Genomic DNA, 23511 nt, shown 5'->3' with positions numbered 1-23511 from the left:
GATTTATTCGTGTACGCACCAGACGGAAAAACAAAAAATATCGTGTATCCACAAACACTCCAATAAATAAATAGAATTGAAACGACACTTTGAAATGTTTTCCCGATGAAAATTAATAATAATAATAAGTTTCAATAAAAATAATAAAATGTAAATTGAATTTTATCATAACGAGTTTGCTTGAATTTCCTTTCTTCTGAGATCGCAGCAATGCGCGACGGGTAAGCTAGTAATTAATATAAATTATTTAAAGTTATATAATCATTAAATTTCATAAATATAAAATTAAGGTAAACTGTATAGAATATGAAAAAATAATTACCTTGTAATGCTGGACGATAGCCTCTACAATAAACTGATCCAAGATTTGAAGTGGAAGATAGAAGTGTTCCAAGTTGTAACTGAGGACTTCTATTGACTTTTGGAGAATTCTGACAAATATTTGTTCCTACAATATATGTATGTATAAAATAAGTTATTTCATATAACTTTTAATTCATGTTCCAATAGTTATCTTAAAAATATGTTACTTAAAAATAATTTAAATTTAAAATGTGAGGCTATACATGATTATTTTGAAGGCAGTTTTCTGTAAATCCTTTTAATATAAACTTTTATTACGTTTATAGTACAAGTTCAGTTTATTTTTGACTTTATCATATACTATAGAACAGTATTTCCCAACCAGTGTGCCATAAGAGTTCTTCAGATGTGTTGTGAAAATTATTTAATAGTCATTTTTTTAAATTTTATTTATCTTTCATCTTTTTATTGCTGGCCAAACTGACGAATGAATGAAGTTTCACTAAAATGCCGATTGTTGCAAAATTTGTGGCATCAACATACCCCCTTGCAAAAGTTGCATACATCTATAGGTATGCCAGGATTCTCCGATCTCCGAGTACAAACTCTGGAGATTCTATAAATGTTCATCTTACCAGCTTAAAGACCAATACTAGCTCTTTATGTATTGATTCAAATAGTCTTTTTATTTTTATAATATATTTGCAAAACTAAGTTTTTGTCTTGTTTAGTTTAACTTCCATGTTACCAAAATTTTTTAAAATCAACAACATTATAGGAAAATAGTTGACAAGGAAAATTTTAAATTTTCCTTGTCAACTATTCATCCCAAATAAAGAAATGATACAAATAGGCACAAATATCACATTAGGATTAGACTGTTTTGATAAACTTTGTTAAATAAATAACTTTTTTTTAAACTATACTTGGTTCTATTACATTTAATACAATTATTTATTTTATAATAAACAAAAACATATATAAAAGTGTATTATAATTGTGGTAATTTTAAACATTTCTGTTTTAAAACTTATGGCGTGTTGCAGGAATCTTATTAAATTCAAAGTATGTCACTAATACAAGAAAGTTGGGAAACTGCTGTAGAAGGCTAAAATATTCTTGTAAACATTGGTAAATGAATTTTCTTTCATAAATTATATANGGTAATTTTAAACATTTCTGTTTTAAAACTTATGGCGTGTTGCAGGAATCTTATTAAATTCAAAGTATATCACTAATACAAGAAAGTTGGGAAACTGCTGTAGAAGGCTAAAATATTCTTGTAAACATTGGTAAATGAATTTTCTTTCATAAATTATATATTACTAAAACGTTTTAAATACAAAATTCTGATTTATACTTTAAATAAGATTCATTATAACTACTTTAATTTTAATTTTTATAATTTTGAAATAATGTAGTAGTAATAATAATAGCTTACCTTGTTTCCCTCTTGTTTCACATTTATTACTTGCAAAATTTCCTTGATTTTTATTTACTAATGGAGGTGTAGAAAACCGATTAGGTGGTGGCATAGGTGCACTGTTTGTTAAATTTCCAACTAAAGGAATGTTTTGTCTTATTGTTGGAAACGATCTTATAAAAGTCTGATTGGATGGTACAGCATTCGGAGGTTTAACCGATGTCGAATGCTGAGAATGAAGTGGTTGATACAAAGCATAATTAAAGCTTGGTTGTGGGGCTACTGGATGAGACTGAACAGCTACATTTTGCATCGGAGGAGTCTGAGGACGGAAGGAATTATAAGGTGAATTTGGAATATTTGTACTATGTGAAATAGTAGTTCCTGTTAACATATAAGATGACAGATTTGATGAATTATTAGAGACTGGCTGAGGAAGATGTGTAGATGGTATTAATGGAGAATTTTGTTGAACATGACTAGAATTAGAAGGATTAGCACCAGGCACTGCCATTGTTGGATACTGATATAAACCAGAAGTGGAAGTTACAACTGATGGTTGGAATCCCGAAGCATAGCTGTAAAAGGGCATGCTTATTGTGTTCCCAGTCTGTGGTAAAAGAACTGCATTGCAGTTTGAAAGGCATGATGCATCTGTAAAAATTTATATAAATCAATCATTTAATATTTATAGAAAATTAAATATTTAATTAATTTTCATATAATAATAAATTTTCATATATAATAAAAATTCTCTTATATATGTATATGACAAAAATTTTATGATATGTCAATGAAATATTTTTTTATATTGAAAATATAACAAATAATAATCATCATATTTTTAACTGGTTCAAACTTCATGTCAAAATGTAAGAATTTGTAGCAACACACTAAAAGTATTAAATCCATTAAACTAAGATTTCCAACCTTATCATTAGCAACTCTGAGGGGTCAAGTGACTTATCTTGGTTCAATAAATAGCAATCATTTCAGGGTAATCAGCAAAATTTATTTGTATTATATTTTTAAATATAAAAATAAATAAAGCTTTAAATTCAATTTAAGTAAAACTCAATTTTGAGTTACATTTAATAAAAAAAAAATATTAATTCCAGTTTGATTTTTAATTTAATCCTGTTTATAATTTATTTTGTATCAGTATAAGAGGAATGCACTAAATCTAATTTAGACAGTGATTGACAAGTGAAAAGCATTTGGAGCCTTTGTATTAGACCAATTATTCCCAACAAATGTGCTGTAAAAATTATCATTAGTGTGTGCTACAAAATATTCAAATTAGATATGTAAAATATAAATTTTCTGTAATGCCTTTTATTTCAGTTTGATATCAGAATAAAATAAAAATTATTCAAACTTTTTAGTAAATGTATCAAAACTAACAGTTCATTAAAATGCAACTACAGTATAACAAGATGAAGAAAACAAATAAATAAATGAATATTTTGAAAATTTATCAGTACTGTAATTTTGTGCAGTTAACCCACAGGTTATTGGTATTTAAAAGCAGGCTGGATTATGCATTATGCAATCGGATGGATTATATGCCAATTTTAAATTGAAATTAGCACATTGACTGCCATGTAAGTCAAATATAATTTTCACTAGGTTGAGACTCCAATGCCATGCCAGTTATATATTGCTCTGTTGCAAGTTTGTTTTTAAAACCACATGAATTGTTCATGACTCACAGTTTTATATTGAAACATAAGGTAATGATAGCTGATGGCATAGGGACAGTTTCATATATTTAGTCTGAAAATTTTAGCTCAATGTTATTAACTACTAGGAAAAAAGTGTGATATCATTCATTGATATTTTAACAGTAAATCTGATGTTTTGAAAATAATTTTCAAGAAAGAAAATGTAAAATTTACGTAAAAAACTTATATGCATATTTTGATTTGTTCTACCTTAGGAGATATAACTAAAATGTATAGTACAAGAGTTACAAAATATCAAAACAAATCAGAAAATTTATAAATTTTGACTAAGTATTTGTCCTAGCAGGCTGGTATTTAGAATGACTCATGCAGTGTTATGCAAGCTATTAATGACTCACATAAGTAAGACAGTTATTTGACCCAAATTAGCAAGTTTATTGCACTGATCATATATATATATATGATCAGTGCAATCATTGGACATACGTACATATGTATGTATGTATGTATGTATGTCCAACTGTTAAGTATAATGAGAAGAATAACAGTTACGGCCCAAAGCAAAAGTTGTTTTTCAGTGTGCAGTCAATGTGTTAAATGTTTAAACAGTTCTTTCCTTTGTCTAAAGATCAACATACAGTAAAGACTAAGAACATCTTTAGAGAATAGAAAAAAAAATCCTTTGTCCTCTGCAGACATGTTCATCTGCCATTACAATTTTCCCAAAACCAATAAAAACATGTAAATGTATAGCTCACCTTTAAATCTCTCTTTCAGTTTCTGTACATAAATCCATGCTTTAATTATTAGACACACCTACTTGAACTTTTATCTTAAACACTAATAAATTTCCAGTTAATTCCCTCTCTGTATGTAATGTCATTATTTCAGAGAACTACTTAGTAACTGATTCAAGTTTATAAATTCATTGGACTACAATTTGAAAAAATCATAACCTATAAATTCTCACTGCTGTCCATCTGTCTGTCTTTCTTTAATCTTGGGAATGGTATTAGATAGATAAAATCTGAGATCAGATATGGAAACCTTAGAAGCAAGCAGTCCAATTAACTATATACGAACGTCTGATGAGAAGCAGAAGTCATGTTATTTCAATTTAGTTTTCCCTGTAAGGAATTAGATAGACGACTGGCACAACTCTATTGTTAAAGGGAAAGTATGATGTACAGGGGCAAGAGACTACAATACTAATTTAAGGTAAAGAACACATATTTTAAGTGAAATAAATTAAAAATATGATTAGAAATTGCAGCCCAGCATTATGATGATGTCACAATAAATAATTGCTCATTCCTTTTCTATAGCAATGAAAATGAATTTTAATGATTAGAATAATTATATAGATCAGTTCAAACAGGAGTTAATACTCATGATGCTAGATTTAAAATTTTCATGGAATTTTGCACCCATGTGAAGACCTGCCCAAAACATTTTGTAAAATTTCCATTTTTGGTGATTTTATATTAGTCCAAATTTTAAACTTTTTGAAATAGCCATTATTTTGAACACACTTTTCTCAAAAGTATGCTCATAGTTCATTTTTTTTAATTCAAATACTTTTTGTACAAAGTTTTCAAATGTTTAATGTTTGAAGCTGAACAGTTCAAAACATTCTCTTTGATTTCAACCATTTTTACCACTTTTTACTCACATCCTAGTTCTACTGAATGGCAAAGTTTGGTAGAATCTATTTTCCATTCAACCTCAAAGTCAAAATTTTGGTGCTCCATTTGTAGAAAACCACACACTTAATGTAAGTTTATGAGTCCAGAAGCAAGATGCTCCTGGGCTCGTAATGTTATTAAAGCTATATTTTGGCTATTACAATTTTATATAAAATAATTAGCAATCTAACTTCTTACATTTATAACATATTATTTTAAATTAATCATTACGAGTTAGCCAAATTATAGCCTGAATAATCTGGTATTTAATAATTTGATTATTAGAGAATATTCAGGTTTTTTATATATACCTACAATGAATTTCTAACAAAAATGAAACTAAATAAACAACATTTTAATGTTTAGGGTAGTGGCTTCTAAACAGCATACCAGTAAGTGTCATGTTTTCAATAGTCACAATGTAGATGCAGGGTATACAGTAGTGCAGATTATGTAGAGGTTTTTTATGTTCCAAGAATTTTCAGTAAGGTATACACCACCACAGATTATCTACACAAAATTATGGTAATTATTACCATAATTTTGTGTAGATAATCTGTGGTGGTGTATACCTTACTGAAAATTCTTGGAACATAAAAAACCTCTACATAATCTGCACTACTGTATACCCTGCATCTACATTGTGACTATTGAAAACATGACACTTACTGGTATGCTGTTTAGAAGCCACTACCCTAAACATTAAAATGTTGTTTATTTAGTTTCATTTTTGTTAGAAATTCATTGTAGGTATATATAAAAAACCTGAATATTCTCTAATAATCAAATTATTAAATACCAGATTATTCAGGCTATAATTTGGCTAACTCGTAATGATTAATTTAAAATAATATGTTATAAATGTAAGAAGTTAGATTGCTAATTATTTTATATAAAATTGTAATAGCCAAAATATAGCTTTAATAACATTACGAGCCCAGGAGCATCTTGCTTCTGGACTCATAAACTTACATTAAGTGTGTGGTTTTCTACAAATGGAGCACCAAAATTTTGACTTTGAGGTTGAATGGAAAATAGATTCTACCAAACTTTGCCATTCAGTAGAACTAGGATGTGAGTAAAAAGTGGTAAAAATGGTTGAAATCAAAGAGAATGTTTTGAGCTGTTCAGCTTCAAACATTAAACATTTGAAAACTTTGTACAAAAAGTATTTGAATTAAAAAAAATGAACTATGAGCATACTTTTGAGAAAAGTGTGTTCAAAATAATGGCTATTTCAAAAAGTTTAAAATTTGGACTAATATAAAATCACCAAAAATGGAAATTTTACAAAATGTTTTGGGCAGGTCTTCACATGGGTGCAAAATTCCATGAAAATTTTAAATCTAGCATCATGAGTATTAACTCCTGTTTGAACTGATCTATATAATTATTCTAATCATTAAAATTCATTTTCATTGCTATAGAAAAGGAATGAGCAATTATTTATTGTGACATCATCATAATGCTGGGCTGCAATTTCTAATCATATTTTTAATTTATTTCACTTAAAATATGTGTTCTTTACCTTAAATTAGTATTGTAGTCTCTTGCCCCTGTACATCATACTTTCCCTTTAACAATAGAGTTGTGCCAGTCGTCTATCTAATTCCTTACAGGAAAAACTAAATTGAAATAACATGACTTCTGGTTCTCATCAGACGTTCGTATATAGTTAATTGGACTGCTTGCTTCTAAGGTTTCCATATCTGATCTCAGATTTTATCTATCTAATACCATTCCCAAGATTAAAGAAAGACAGACAGATGGACAGCAGTGAGAATTTATAGGTTATGATTTTTTCAAATTGTAGTCCAATGAATTTATAAACTTGAATCAGTTACTAAGTAGTTCTCTGAAATAATGACATTACATACAGAGAGGGAATTAACTGGAAATTTATTAGTGTTTAAGATAAAAGTTCAAGTAGGTGTGTCTAATAATTAAAGCATGGATTTATGTACAGAAACTGAAAGAGAGATTTAAAGGTGAGCTATACATTTACATGTTTTTATTGGTTTTGGGAAAATTGTAATGGCAGATGAACATGTCTGCAGAGGACAAAGGATTTTTTTTTCTATTCTCTAAAGATGTTCTTAGTCTTNCACCAGACGGAAAAACAAAAAATATCGTGTATCCACAAACACTCCAATAAATAAATAGAATTGAAACGACACTTTGAAATGTTTTCCCGATGAAAATTAATAATAATAATAAGTTTCAATAAAAATAATAAAATGTAAATTGAATTTTATCATAACGAGTTTGCTTGAATTTCCTTTCTTCTGAGATCGCAGCAATGCGCGACGGGTAAGCTAGTAATTAATATAAATTATTTAAAGTTATATAATCATTAAATTTCATAAATATAAAATTAAGGTAAACTGTATAGAATATGAAAAAATAATTACCTTGTAATGCTGGACGATAGCCTCTACAATAAACTGATCCAAGATTTGAAGTGGAAGATAGAAGTGTTCCAAGTTGTAACTGAGGACTTCTATTGACTTTTGGAGAATTCTGACAAATATTTGTTCCTACAATATATGTATGTATAAAATAAGTTATTTCATATAACTTTTAATTCATGTTCCAATAGTTATCTTAAAAATATGTTACTTAAAAATAATTTAAATTTAAAATGTGAGGCTATACATGATTATTTTGAAGGCAGTTTTCTGTAAATCCTTTTAATATAAACTTTTATTACGTTTATAGTACAAGTTCAGTTTATTTTTGACTTTATCATATACTATAGAACAGTATTTCCCAACCAGTGTGCCATAAGAGTTCTTCAGATGTGTTGTGAAAATTATTTAATAGTCATTTTTTTAAATTTTATTTATCTTTCATCTTTTTATTGCTGGCCAAACTGACGAATGAATGAAGTTTCACTAAAATGCCGATTGTTGCAAAATTTGTGGCATCAACATACCCCCTTGCAAAAGTTGCATACATCTATAGGTATGCCAGGATTCTCCGATCTCCGAGTACAAACTCTGGAGATTCTATAAATGTTCATCTTACCAGCTTAAAGACCAATACTAGCTCTTTATGTATTGATTCAAATAGTCTTTTTATTTTTATAATATATTTGCAAAACTAAGTTTTTGTCTTGTTTAGTTTAACTTCCATGTTACCAAAATTTTTTAAAATCAACAACATTATAGGAAAATAGTTGACAAGGAAAATTTTAAATTTTCCTTGTCAACTATTCATCCCAAATAAAGAAATGATACAAATAGGCACAAATATCACATTAGGATTAGACTGTTTTGATAAACTTTGTTAAATAAATAACTTTTTTTTAAACTATACTTGGTTCTATTACATTTAATACAATTATTTATTTTATAATAAACAAAAACATATATAAAAGTGTATTATAATTGTGGTAATTTTAAACATTTCTGTTTTAAAACTTATGGCGTGTTGCAGGAATCTTATTAAATTCAAAGTATATCACTAATACAAGAAAGTTGGGAAACTGCTGTAGAAGGCTAAAATATTCTTGTAAACATTGGTAAATGAATTTTCTTTCATAAATTATATATTACTAAAACGTTTTAAATACAAAATTCTGATTTATACTTTAAATAAGATTCATTATAACTACTTTAATTTTAATTTTTATAATTTTGAAATAATGTAGTAGTAATAATAATAGCTTACCTTGTTTCCCTCTTGTTTCACATTTATTACTTGCAAAATTTCCTTGATTTTTATTTACTAATGGAGGTGTAGAAAACCGATTAGGTGGTGGCATAGGTGCACTGTTTGTTAAATTTCCAACTAAAGGAATGTTTTGTCTTATTGTTGGAAACGATCTTATAAAAGTCTGATTGGATGGTACAGCATTCGGAGGTTTAACCGATGTCGAATGCTGAGAATGAAGTGGTTGATACAAAGCATAATTAAAGCTTGGTTGTGGGGCTACTGGATGAGACTGAACAGCTACATTTTGCATCGGAGGAGTCTGAGGACGGAAGGAATTATAAGGTGAATTTGGAATATTTGTACTATGTGAAATAGTAGTTCCTGTTAACATATAAGATGACAGATTTGATGAATTATTAGAGACTGGCTGAGGAAGATGTGTAGATGGTATTAATGGAGAATTTTGTTGAACATGACTAGAATTAGAAGGATTAGCACCAGGCACTGCCATTGTTGGATACTGATATAAACCAGAAGTGGAAGTTACAACTGATGGTTGGAATCCCGAAGCATAGCTGTAAAAGGGCATGCTTATTGTGTTCCCAGTCTGTGGTAAAAGAACTGCATTGCAGTTTGAAAGGCATGATGCATCTGTAAAAATTTATATAAATCAATCATTTAATATTTATAGAAAATTAAATATTTAATTAATTTTCATATAATAATAAATTTTCATATATAATAAAAATTCTCTTATATATGTATATGACAAAAATTTTATGATATGTCAATGAAATATTTTTTTATATTGAAAATATAACAAATAATAATCATCATATTTTTAACTGGTTCAAACTTCATGTCAAAATGTAAGAATTTGTAGCAACACACTAAAAGTATTAAATCCATTAAACTAAGATTTCCAACCTTATCATTAGCAACTCTGAGGGGTCAAGTGACTTATCTTGGTTCAATAAATAGCAATCATTTCAGGGTAATCAGCAAAATTTATTTGTATTATATTTTTAAATATAAAAATAAATAAAGCTTTAAATTCAATTTAAGTAAAACTCAATTTTGAGTTACATTTAATAAAAAAAAAATATTAATTCCAGTTTGATTTTTAATTTAATCCTGTTTATAATTTATTTTGTATCAGTATAAGAGGAATGCACTAAATCTAATTTAGACAGTGATTGACAAGTGAAAAGCATTTGGAGCCTTTGTATTAGACCAATTATTCCCAACAAATGTGCTGTAAAAATTATCATTAGTGTGTGCTACAAAATATTCAAATTAGATATGTAAAATATAAATTTTCTGTAATGCCTTTTATTTCAGTTTGATATCAGAATAAAATAAAAATTATTCAAACTTTTTAGTAAATGTATCAAAACTAACAGTTCATTAAAATGCAACTACAGTATAACAAGATGAAGAAAACAAATAAATAAATGAATATTTTGAAAATTTATCAGTACTGTAATTTTGTGCAGTTAACCCACAGGTTATTGGTATTTAAAAGCAGGCTGGATTATGCATTATGCAATCGGATGGATTATATGCCAATTTTAAATTGAAATTAGCACATTGACTGCCATGTAAGTCAAATATAATTTTCACTAGGTTGAGACTCCAATGCCATGCCAGTTATATATTGCTCTGTTGCAAGTTTGTTTTTAAAACCACATGAATTGTTCATGACTCACAGTTTTATATTGAAACATAAGGTAATGATAGCTGATGGCATAGGGACAGTTTCATATATTTAGTCTGAAAATTTTAGCTCAATGTTATTAACTACTAGGAAAAAAGTGTGATATCATTCATTGATATTTTAACAGTAAATCTGATGTTTTGAAAATAATTTTCAAGAAAGAAAATGTAAAATTTACGTAAAAAACTTATATGCATATTTTGATTTGTTCTACCTTAGGAGATATAACTAAAATGTATAGTACAAGAGTTACAAAATATCAAAACAAATCAGAAAATTTATAAATTTTGACTAAGTATTTGTCCTAGCAGGCTGGTATTTCGAATGACTCATGCAGTGTTATGCAAGCTATTAATGACTCACATAAGTAAGACAGTTATTTGACCCAAATTAGCAAGTTTATTGCACTGATCATATATATATATATGATCAGTGCAATCATTGGACATACGTACATATGTATGTATGTATGTATGTCCAACTGTTAAGTATAATGAGAAGAATAACAGTTACAGCCCAAAGCAAAAGTTGTTTTTCAGTGTGCAGTCAATGTGTTAAATGTTTAAACAGTTCTTTCCTTTGTCTAAAGATCAACATACAGTAAAGACTAAGAACATCTTTAGAGAATAGAAAAAAAAATCCTTTGTCCTCTGCAGACATGTTCATCTGCCATTACAATTTTCCCAAAACCAATAAAAACATGTAAATGTATAGCTCACCTTTAAATCTCTCTTTCAGTTTCTGTACATAAATCCATGCTTTAATTATTAGACACACCTACTTGAACTTTTATCTTAAACACTAATAAATTTCCAGTTAATTCCCTCTCTGTATGTAATGTCATTATTTCAGAGAACTACTTAGTAACTGATTCAAGTTTATAAATTCATTGGACTACAATTTGAAAAAATCATAACCTATAAATTCTCACTGCTGTCCATCTGTCTGTCTTTCTTTAATCTTGGGAATGGTATTAGATAGATAAAATCTGAGATCAGATATGGAAACCTTAGAAGCAAGCAGTCCAATTAACTATATACGAACGTCTGATGAGAAGCAGAAGTCATGTTATTTCAATTTAGTTTTCCCTGTAAGGAATTAGATAGACGACTGGCACAACTCTATTGTTAAAGGGAAAGTATGATGTACAGGGGCAAGAGACTACAATACTAATTTAAGGTAAAGAACACATATTTTAAGTGAAATAAATTAAAAATATGATTAGAAATTGCAGCCCAGCATTATGATGATGTCACAATAAATAATTGCTCATTCCTTTTCTATAGCAATGAAAATGAATTTTAATGATTAGAATAATTATATAGATCAGTTCAAACAGGAGTTAATACTCATGATGCTAGATTTAAAATTTTCATGGAATTTTGCACCCATGTGAAGACCTGCCCAAAACATTTTGTAAAATTTCCATTTTTGGTGATTTTATATTAGTCCAAATTTTAAACTTTTTGAAATAGCCATTATTTTGAACACACTTTTCTCAAAAGTATGCTCATAGTTCATTTTTTTTAATTCAAATACTTTTTGTACAAAGTTTTCAAATGTTTAATGTTTGAAGCTGAACAGCTCAAAACATTCTCTTTGATTTCAACCATTTTTACCACTTTTTACTCACATCCTAGTTCTACTGAATGGCAAAGTTTGGTAGAATCTATTTTCCATTCAACCTCAAAGTCAAAATTTTGGTGCTCCATTTGTAGAAAACCACACACTTAATGTAAGTTTATGAGTCCAGAAGCAAGATGCTCCTGGGCTCGTAATGTTATTAAAGCTATATTTTGGCTATTACAATTTTATATAAAATAATTAGCAATCTAACTTCTTACATTTATAACATATTATTTTAAATTAATCATTACGAGTTAGCCAAATTATAGCCTGAATAATCTGGTATTTAATAATTTGATTATTAGAGAATATTCAGGTTTTTTATATATACCTACAATGAATTTCTAACAAAAATGAAACTAAATAAACAACATTTTAATGTTTAGGGTAGTGGCTTCTAAACAGCATACCAGTAAGTGTCATGTTTTCAATAGTCACAATGTAGATGCAGGGTATACAGTAGTGCAGATTATGTAGAGGTTTTTTATGTTCCAAGAATTTTCAGTAAGGTATACACCACCACAGATTATCTACACAAAATTATGGTAATTATTACCATAATTTTGTGTAGATAATCTGTGGTGGTGTATACCTTACTGAAAATTCTTGGAACATAAAAAACCTCTACATAATCTGCACTACTGTATACCCTGCATCTACATTGTGACTATTGAAAACATGACACTTACTGGTATGCTGTTTAGAAGCCACTACCCTAAACATTAAAATGTTGTTTATTTAGTTTCATTTTTGTTAGAAATTCATTGTAGGTATATATAAAAAACCTGAATATTCTCTAATAATCAAATTATTAAATACCAGATTATTCAGGCTATAATTTGGCTAACTCGTAATGATTAATTTAAAATAATATGTTATAAATGTAAGAAGTTAGATTGCTAATTATTTTATATAAAATTGTAATAGCCAAAATATAGCTTTAATAACATTACGAGCCCAGGAGCATCTTGCTTCTGGACTCATAAACTTACATTAAGTGTGTGGTTTTCTACAAATGGAGCACCAAAATTTTGACTTTGAGGTTGAATGGAAAATAGATTCTACCAAACTTTGCCATTCAGTAGAACTAGGATGTGAGTAAAAAGTGGTAAAAATGGTTGAAATCAAAGAGAATGTTTTGAGCTGTTCAGCTTCAAACATTAAACATTTGAAAACTTTGTACAAAAAGTATTTGAATTAAAAAAAATGAACTATGAGCATACTTTTGAGAAAAGTGTGTTCAAAATAATGGCTATTTCAAAAAGTTTAAAATTTGGACTAATATAAAATCACCAAAAATGGAAATTTTACAAAATGTTTTGGGCAGGTCTTCACATGGGTGCAAAATTCCATGAAAATTTTAAATCTAGCATCATGAGTATTAACTCCTGTTTGAACTGATCTATATAATTATTCTAATCATTAAAATTCATTTTCATTGCTATAGAAAAGGAATGAGCAATTATTTATTGTGACATCATCATAATGCTGGGCTGCAATTTCTAATCATATTTTTAATTTATTTCACTTAAAATATGTGTTCTTTACCTTAAATTAGTATTGTAGTCTCTTGCCCCTGTACATCATACTTTCCCTTTAACAATAGAGTTGTGCCAGTCGTCTATCTAATTCCTTACAGGAAAAACTAAATTGAAATAACATGACTTCTGGTTCTCATCAGACGTTCGTATATAGTTAATTGGACTGCTTGCTTCTAAGGTTTCCATATCTGATCTCAGATTTTATCTATCTAATACCATTCCCAAGATTAAAGAAAGACAGACAGATGGACAGCAGTGAGAATTTATAGGTTATGATTTTTTCAAATTGTAGTCCAATGAATTTATAAACTTGAATCAGTTACTAAGTAGTTCTCTGAAATAATGACATTACATACAGAGAGGGAATTAACTGGAAATTTATTAGTGTTTAAGATAAAAGTTCAAGTAGGTGTGTCTAATAATTAAAGCATGGATTTATGTACAGAAACTGAAAGAGAGATTTAAAGGTGAGCTATACATTTACATGTTTTTATTGGTTTTGGGAAAATTGTAATGGCAGATGAACATGTCTGCAGAGGACAAAGGATTTTTTTTTCTATTCTCTAAAGATGTTCTTAGTCTTTACTGTATGTTGATCTTTAGACAAAGGAAAGAACTGTTTAAACATTTAACACATTGACTGCACACTGAAAAACAACTTTTGCTTTGGGCCGTAACTGTTATTCTTCTCATTATACTTAACAGTTGGACATACATACATACATACATACATATGTACGTATGTCCAATGATTGCACTGATCATATATATATATATGATCAGTGCAATAAACTTGCTAATTTGGGTCAAATAACTGTCTTACTTATGTGAGTCATTAATAGCTTGCATAACACTGCATGAGTCATTCTAAATACCAGCCTGCTAGGACAAATACTTAGTCAAAATTTATAAATTTTCTGATTTGTTTTGATATTTTGTAACTCTTGTACTATACATTTTAGTTATATCTCCTAAGGTAGAACAAATCAAAATATGCATATAAGTTTTTTACGTAAATTTTACATTTTCTTTCTTGAAAATTATTTTCAAAACATCAGATTTACTGTTAAAATATCAATGAATGATATCACACTTTTTTCCTAGTAGTTAATAACATTGAGCTAAAATTTTCAGACTAAATATATGAAACTGTCCCTATGCCATCAGCTATCATTACCTTATGTTTCAATATAAAACTGTGAGTCATGAACAATTCATGTGGTTTTAAAAACAAACTTGCAACAGAGCAATATATAACTGGCATGGCATTGGAGTCTCAACCTAGTGAAAATTATATTTGACTTACATGGCAGTCAATGTGCTAATTTCAATTTAAAATTGGCATATAATCCATCCGATTGCATAATGCATAATCCAGCCTGCTTTTAAATACCAATAACCTGTGGGTTAACTGCACAAAATTACAGTACTGATAAATTTTCAAAATATTCATTTATTTATTTGTTTTCTTCATCTTGTTATACTGTAGTTGCATTTTAATGAACTGTTAGTTTTGATACATTTACTAAAAAGTTTGAATAATTTTTATTTTATTCTGATATCAAACTGAAATAAAAGGCATTACAGAAAATTTATATTTTACATATCTAATTTGAATATTTTGTAGCACACACTAATGATAATTTTTACAGCACATTTGTTGGGAATAATTGGTCTAATACAAAGGCTCCAAATGCTTTTCACTTGTCAATCACTGTCTAAATTAGATTTAGTGCATTCCTCTTATACTGATACAAAATAAATTATAAACAGGATTAAATTAAAAATCAAACTGGAATTAATATTTTTTTTTTATTAAATGTAACTCAAAATTGAGTTTTACTTAAATTGAATTTAAAGCTTTATTTATTTTTATATTTAAAAATATAATACAAATAAATTTTGCTGATTACCCTGAAATGATTGCTATTTATTGAACCAAGATAAGTCACTTGACCCCTCAGAGTTGCTAATGATAAGGTTGGAAATCTTAGTTTAATGGATTTAATACTTTTAGTGTGTTGCTACAAATTCTTACATTTTGACATGAAGTTTGAACCAGTTAAAAATATGATGATTATTATTTGTTATATTTTCAATATAAAAAAATATTTCATTGACATATCATAAAATTTTTGTCATATACATATATAAGAGAATTTTTATTATATATGAAAATNTCTGTGAGTAAGAACATAGATGCCACAGTGCTCACAGCATTTGCCAAACAGCAAGAGGTCGAGGTATATTGGGATCAAGCCTCGATCATTAGAGCCACGAATTCCAGAGAGGCATTGAAACACCTTGAAAAGATAGAGATACACAAGGCACACATAAATAAGGGACGCATTAATCATAGAGATGCGGAAGGGTTATCTTATGCCTGGAAATCCTTTTACAATAACGCAGATTAACACCTTGTAATCAACGTATATTCTCCTCCCCACCTTTTTTATGGCGGCTTCGTTATTTTTTTATGTTATTTACAAGTTATTTATAGATTTTCAGAAGACGTTACCGTCCGATGAAGTACGCATGCGCATTTCGGTTTTTATTTAATTTGTATTTCATGCGTTCTTTTTAAGTGTTCTTTCTTTTTTAATATTGGTTCAACTGAAGATGGCCGTTTAAAAATGGTTGAAAACGTTTTTATTAAACATTATTTATTGCTGGATAGTTAAAGGTTTATTTTATTTTATTTAATAATTATTACTTGTTTCTGATTGACCAGTAGCTTGAGAATTATCTCCTGTATTTTTCTGTGAAACTGCTGATCCATTAATCACTGATGTGCTATTCCCTGGTGCTATTCCTGATGATGCTGGCTGTAAACATGGGATTGGAAATGTATTTGGTGCACCTTGCTGGATATAACAAAGTGAAGGCTACAGAAGAAGTTTAAAAAATAATAATCATTGTTTTTAGCATAATATAAAGGAAACAAACATATACATTCATTTAATAGTTTTTCTAAAATAATTTATTAAAAATATTTAATTTGCAGAATAAATGCACACATGCATACACACAAATAAAAATATACAAACACAAACCATAAACATATAGTCTATATAATCAATTAGAAAAGATTATATTTATTTATTACCAGGGCCAGCATTAAGATGCTTGTCCCTTATGCAGGAATTTATATGGCACTCTAGAATTATTATTTTAATGTTTAGCAATTAATTGGTAATTTGTAACTGTAACTGTAATTAAAAAGAGATTTATTTTTATGATTTGTTTATTTAATTATAAGGGCTGCTTAGTGAAAATTAAAAAATTCTCCTTTTGTGTCTAAGGTGCCTGTCATTGGCATCCTTGGAATCAAGTACCCCTATGCTTTGCATAGCCAGCTTAGGGCATTCTGCCAGCCTTGTTTATTACAATATTTATTTCACCAGTAAAAAATTCTAGAGACTTCTGTAATCATGGAAATAAACTTTTACTTATTTTACATAAATCATCTATCAAAATTAATTTACAAGCATTTATGAATTTGTGTATTCATAGCTGATATTTTATATATTAACTAACTATACCCAGTTTAATTTTACCCACATATTACAGAATTGCCAACTATTCCATTTTAGAGCAGTGGTTTCCTTTTTTGGGCCATGCCCCACCTAGGTATCTCTAAATTCCTGATGCCTCCTGTGATACATAATTCTTATTATTCAAAAAGTGAATTCCTGTTTATGTGGAAAAACCCTAAAAAGTCATTAACTTGGTTTAAACAAGCTTCCAAAGAACATGGCATTTATGAAAGAGAAAAATAAAAAAATGAAAGGACAGTCGAAGTACCGAGGAAGAAATCACTAAGTAATTGTTTTTAAAAAAATAATAATATGAAGTGATATAAATAAACAGCAAATAAAGTTTCAAAACATATAACAGAGCTGAAATGCATAAATATAAAATTAATATAATTAATATAAAAATTATTTATAATATAAATACATACATTTATGTATCAAAGCCCTTCAACAATATTAACTGTTACATTACAAAAAATTTCCAATGCATAGAAGTACCACATAAGTGTCTTCTTTATTTCATTAAGTCCTTTTCACACTTCAGGAACAACTAGTCCTTACGATAGAGTCGACCTTTCTTTATAGGCTACTTTCCCCGCCCAATATGTAAAAATGGTTGTAAAATCTCAAGTTTCAACACAATCATATAAAATTAATTTACAATTAAAACATTACAATGCCAGGATGATTTTTAATTGTTTTAATTGTAAATTAATTTTATGATTGTGCCAAAAATTGAGAATATTTTACAACTGTTTTTACATATTGAGTGGGGAAAGTAGCCTATAAAGAAAGGTTGACTCCATTGTAAGGACTGTTTGTTCCCGAAGTGTGAAAAGGATATCATGAAATAAAGAAGACACTTATATGGTACTTCTATGCATTGGAATTTTTTTGTAATGCAATATTTATCGTCCTAGCATTTTTAATTAATTATTTCAATTGTGAAATAATAATTGTGCACACACACTAAATACTTTTTTACTTTATTCTAAGATCACTAGACTTACCAGATGTACCAGTTAATAATTTTGCAGATTTTGTTCAATAGATGGTGTTATACATATGTTGATATACAGTAGACCCTATAACACGATAGATACGTTCCGTTTTATATGAATTCCGTGTTTTACGAGTCACTTAAATACATGAGCCAATCACAGCCCGGCACATGTGCAGTTTAGGGACTACAGCTGTTTGAAAGGTTTTCTTCTATAAAATTAATAGATTCTAGACTAATTTGACTCAACATTTCCAAAACACATAATTTTTTGGGAATAATCCATATAAACTATGCTATAAACAAAAAATTGTAGGATTACTTACTGAGTGTGCACCATTCGACGACGCCACTGCTTAAGCTTGTTTTCGTTGCGGAGCGGCACATTGAATGGCAAGTGCATGTTTTCTAAGTTATTTTTCTGCGAAAAATTTGCTGAACTTTGGAGACATCATTAATAAAAATATAATTTTTATGGCCGTTGAATAATAAATGCTTTTTAGTAGGTCCAGTGCTCGTTTAAACTCAACGGTTTGTGCAATATCCACTATTGGTCTAGATTCAACCAATCTTGTTGCGACACAAGTCGGCGATGACGTTTTACCGTATTATATGAGTCTCTTTTAGTGCGTTTATATGAATACGATTGCAATTTTTTTCACTGTGTTATACAAATCCGTATTATATGAATCTGTGTTATAGGGGGGTCTACTGTATATACCATTTTGCTGTATTGACAAAAAGCTTTAAAACTTGATATATCAAATTTTCTGAAGGTGTTAACATCATAGATATTTCAACACTTAAAAATGTCAAATTTCGTGCAAAAAACAGCATTAATGGGAAGTTTTAATTCATTACTTTATTTTGAAGAAAAGTGCTACTAAAAATTATCATATACTTTGGGAAGCTTATGGTAAACATGCTTCATCTCAAGATACTTGTGAACATTTGTTTAAACACTTTAAAAGTGATCATTTCGACGTGAAAGTCAAAGAACGTCCAGGTCAACCAAAAACATTTGAAGACCATCAATTACAAGCATTATTGGATGAAGATGCATGTCAAATTCAAAAACAACTTGCAGAAAAATTAAATGTTGCTCAGCAAACAATCTACAATCATTTACAAGCAATGGGAAAGATTTTAAAGGAAGGTAAATGGATGCCACATCAACTGAACAAAAGACAAATGGAAAACTGAAAAGTCATTAGTAAAATATTGCTTCAATGGCACGAAAGAAAGTCTTTTTTGCATCAAATTGTCACTGGTGATGAAAAGAAAGAAAACAATGCTCTGCATTTGGTGGGATCAGGAAGTTGTGGTATATTATGAGTTTCTAAAACCAGGTGAAACCATTAATACTGATTGTTACTGACAACAAATAATCAATTTGAATCACACTTTGATTTTAAAATGACCAGAATGGGCCAGAAGACACAGCAAAGTAATTTTGCTTCACGATAACACCATCACACACTTCAAAACCAGTTAAAGACACATTAAAAGATCTTGCCTGGGAAGTATTAACCCACCCACCATCTTTGTCAGACCTTGCTCCTCCTGATTTCCATTTGTTCCAATTGATGGCATATGCACTTTCTGAGAAGCACTTCAAAAAGTACAAAGTGGAAAATTGGGTCTCTGAATGGTTCACCTCAAAACGAAGAAAGTTCCATTGGGACGGTATCCACATATTACTTGAAAGATAGGGGAAATGTGTAGCTAGCAATGGACATTACTCTGAATAAAGCATTTTTGATGTTTCTCTTGAAATTATTGTGTTTTCTTTGATTACACAATCCTCATTATTAACCAGTATACCTGGTATTGGTGTACTATACAATGGAGTCTAAAGCCACTAACGTGCTCCAAGTAACAATAAAGAGATAAAGAGTAAAAATTATCTAAACAGAAAATACACTGAGAAGAAGATGGCATGGAAAGAAAGAAATTTAAAAAACATTCGTAGCTTAATTTATGAATAATACAATATAAGAATAATTAGTGGACTCTCAAATACACTGTTAATAACTCATTCTCAACTTGCCCCGTGGGGCATGTGCCTCATGTTGGGAACCACAATTTTATACAGAAGCATATGTGCATATAATGTCATCTATGCATTGCCTTTGCATATATTTGTCTGCTTTTTCTGTAATTCTGGTCAATCTGTGTACATAATTACAAAAACATTCAAACACAAGCACAAATGGAAAAAATGTAGAACAGTAAGCCAGACAAATACAGACTATCCAAAACAATTTTTAATGAGCTGAATGAACTTGAATACAGATTCCTACAGAATCAAGCAGACTGCTTGATTCTGTAGGGAAGCTTTTAGCCTGATTGGCTGAAGTACTTCAGAAAGCAAAAAAACCATTATACTGTACAGTAATCAGCAGAGTCAGAAATAAAAGTATAGAGGAATGTAGGCTCTATTTTATTCTTAATGTCAGCTTTTTACATTTGATATCAACTTTTCCTGGTAGTTGGTAGCTGCTTTTTTTAAAGTCATGTGATGTTGAAATGTGATATTAAATATTAATACAAAGCACATAATAATTGAATTTAACAATTTCTTTTATTATGGGTCTTAATATTTCTCAGTTAAACAATTCACATTAATATTATCTTGTTAATATAATTATTATTTTTGTTTCTGTAAACATTAAAGAACTGAATAAAGTACAAGTTAGCAACATTCTGTGAGAATCCTGACTTCAACATAAACAATTTAACCTCATAACATCAACTTTGTCAACTGTTTGTTAACTTTCCCACCTGGGAGTATATCTTCTTTTAAGTTCTTTGAATTGATAAAGATGCTTTTTCATGACTTTCTGACCTGCAGTCCTGATTTTGTTGTTTTAATATAACAACTAACTACCAACTATCAGCAGTCATTGCTAGTTCCTCAACCAGGCCACTCACTTCCATGTGCCTCGAATTTTGGATACATTTGGATACATTGTTTTAATCATATCATCGAGTACATCATTTTATTTCTTCTACGGGTATGTCATCCTTCTTGCCTGCAGCCATACTATCAACTGTTGACCTCTGAACTTAGAACTATCATCTAGAAATTTCTTCTTTTCGACCCAACCAGCGAGCATCTGATCTTCAAATCCTCTACAAGATATTTATCCTCCGCAGGCTCTAGTGTAAACTCTCTCTCTTGTGACCACATCTATATAGTTTCAATATATGTATCATGAATCCTTTTTTTCTCTTTTTACAAATAAACAGTTATTTGTTTGGTTAACTGGAATCCAAGTTACTTCCAACCCACTGTCTTGCAGTCTCCACCCCGAATCTGATCACACAAACGTGTGTGTGTGTGTGATCAGATTCGGCTGCTCATGTGACTTACTTTAAAAACAAAACAACTTGCCATCATGGCTTCCGTGTCCAACAAGACACAGTGGTGTCAGTCCTGACGAGGTACCAAAGAAGTGAACTCCAGTCACACTAAACTATATAGAAAATAAATGAACATCTTTTCAAGACTGAAAAAACTACAGAGCTTGAACTAAAATTAAAAATCAGCACAACAACATAATCACACAGAAACAGTGAATAAACCAATAGCAGGATATGAAAAACAGAATGAAAGATCCAAACAGAAAAAAATAAAATAAGAATACAAATTTCAAACCTGTTGCAGACATATAATTGTAAGGCCATGGGATTTAGTCCTAGTCAAGCAGCAAAACTATTTCATAAGTGACAAAAAGAGATTTCATCCAGAAATCAAAAGCAATGACCTGGATAATATAAGCAGTGAATTGTGGTCATGTACAGTATATGAATGTCACTTATTTGAGACAAAAAAAAAAAAATCTTTCCAAAAACAATTCTGTTTATTGAGAGAGAGATTTACAACACACAATAATTATCTCAAATAACCTTTCATTTTGGAGAACATAGGAGTTCTACAATTCTTATTTTAGTTGTGGTGCGAGGTTAGGAATCTTGCTATATCATCAGTAGATGATGAGATTACAGCTGGCCATGACATCCTGTCCAGATTGTGTTTGAAACTCTATATAGTGTAAGGACAGTGAAGAGTATGGCCACAACCACTGAAATAGCTGCACTGGGCAGAAATAACACTGACACACAGTGCAGTGGTGAAATTCGAAATATTTAACAAAGGGTTCGCTAACAGAAAATGTGTCCTAAGCCCCAAGCCCGAGATATCTTGGGCATGTTACATAGCGTTAAAAAAACTCGGGCGTTTGGACCCCCTAAAAATTTTTTGTTTTTTTTTTATTTTTGAAATGCTTTTTAAGTCTCCAAATTTTTTCAAAGTTTTTTTCCCGCGCGAAAAATTTTATCGCGATTTTAATTTATTTTTAATGACGCACGATTCACGCTTAATTGCTTTTAATTTGTTTTTTAATGGGAGTTTGATATCAAATTTCATTCATCGTTCTAAAGTTGTAGTGCACAAATTTTCCTTTGGTAAAGTTATTTAAAGCTAGTTTCTGATGTCAAAAACGACCTGCGATCGTTTTTTAATTTTTTTAATTAATAGATTTTATTATATATAAGTTTAATTAAGTCGGGGGTCGGAAATCGCAATAAAAATTTTAATTTTTTAAAAATATTTAAAAATATACGGCTAGCTAGTATTCACCCTACTATAAACCCATCGCCTCCCGAGACTTCTATGAGAATGTCCCGGGAAATCCAACTCCAGCTGTGTTCAAGGTCATCCAGCTGTGTAAACAATGACTCATCAGTGTCAGATTTCACAGAAAGGCAAGACAAAGGAAAATAAAATTTGAAGCTTTTTCTTCAAAATTAACGCATTTCTTTCGTTTTTTTTCAGTTTTAAGTATTTTTTATGTTTAATTACATTAATATCAAAAATTGCTAGAGTCCCAAGGAGTTAACTGCTTTCCCTATGACTTTTTCTCAAGAAAAAACTTTTCTAAATCATTTATTTTATCATTAGGTATTATTATAATAATAGACAGATGTCATCGTTTCTCGAAATACAATATCTTTTTTATTTCGCTGTCGATAGCCCGACACGTGTTCCGCAGCCATCTTGTATTTTCTCGCGCGCGTGGGATTGTGGGATCTCTCGTATGACTGGACTTAGTTTCAAGAACTCTCTTGAGTCGATCGCGATTAAATCTCATTTCAGTCGAGATTGAAACGGTCGATGGAGGTTGCACCATGGCGAACGGGGTATAAGGCTCTAGTTTAGTAGTGTTACAGAGTATAATACGTATTTTTTAATATATTTTTTAAAAGAAACAAAACCACCGAGAAATGTTATGTGTGTTTAACAACGGGTTCGGAAAACTTTGAAAATGTTAAC

At 29.5% G+C, this 23511-nt stretch overlaps 2 protein-coding genes across 2 annotated transcripts in view; both read right to left on the bottom strand.

Moving 5' to 3' along the window:
* The window catches only part of LOC111630894, a 24123-nt gene extending 21745 nt beyond the window's left edge, over positions 1–2378 (bottom strand). Inside the window, exons 1-2 of the mRNA XM_023375051.1 lie at positions 1745–2378; positions 323–448 (exon numbers count right to left, since the gene is read on the bottom strand). Coding sequence (XP_023230819.1) covers positions 323–448; positions 1745–2318 — 700 coding nt within the window. The 5' untranslated portion in view covers positions 2319–2378. The remainder of the gene's footprint in view (positions 1–322; positions 449–1744) is intronic.
* LOC111630888 (leucine-rich repeat extensin-like protein 5) overlaps positions 2321–23511 on the bottom strand; it is a 46926-nt gene continuing 25735 nt past the window's right edge. Inside the window, exons 4-7 of the mRNA XM_023375047.1 lie at positions 16351–16522; positions 8769–9404; positions 7482–7633; positions 2321–2380 (exon numbers count right to left, since the gene is read on the bottom strand). Of these exons, the coding sequence (XP_023230815.1) occupies positions 2321–2380; positions 7482–7633; positions 8769–9404; positions 16351–16522 (1020 nt within the window). The remainder of the gene's footprint in view (positions 2381–7481; positions 7634–8768; positions 9405–16350; positions 16523–23511) is intronic.

Source organism: Centruroides sculpturatus, unplaced genomic scaffold, assembly GCF_000671375.1.
Source record: "Centruroides sculpturatus isolate CEXI.00-Female unplaced genomic scaffold, Cexi_2.0 scaffold347, whole genome shotgun sequence".
In the NCBI taxonomy this organism is placed as follows: domain Eukaryota; kingdom Metazoa; phylum Arthropoda; class Arachnida; order Scorpiones; family Buthidae; genus Centruroides; species Centruroides sculpturatus.
Note: the sequence above shows the minus strand (reverse complement) of the source record. Positions and strands in the feature narration are given on the sequence as shown.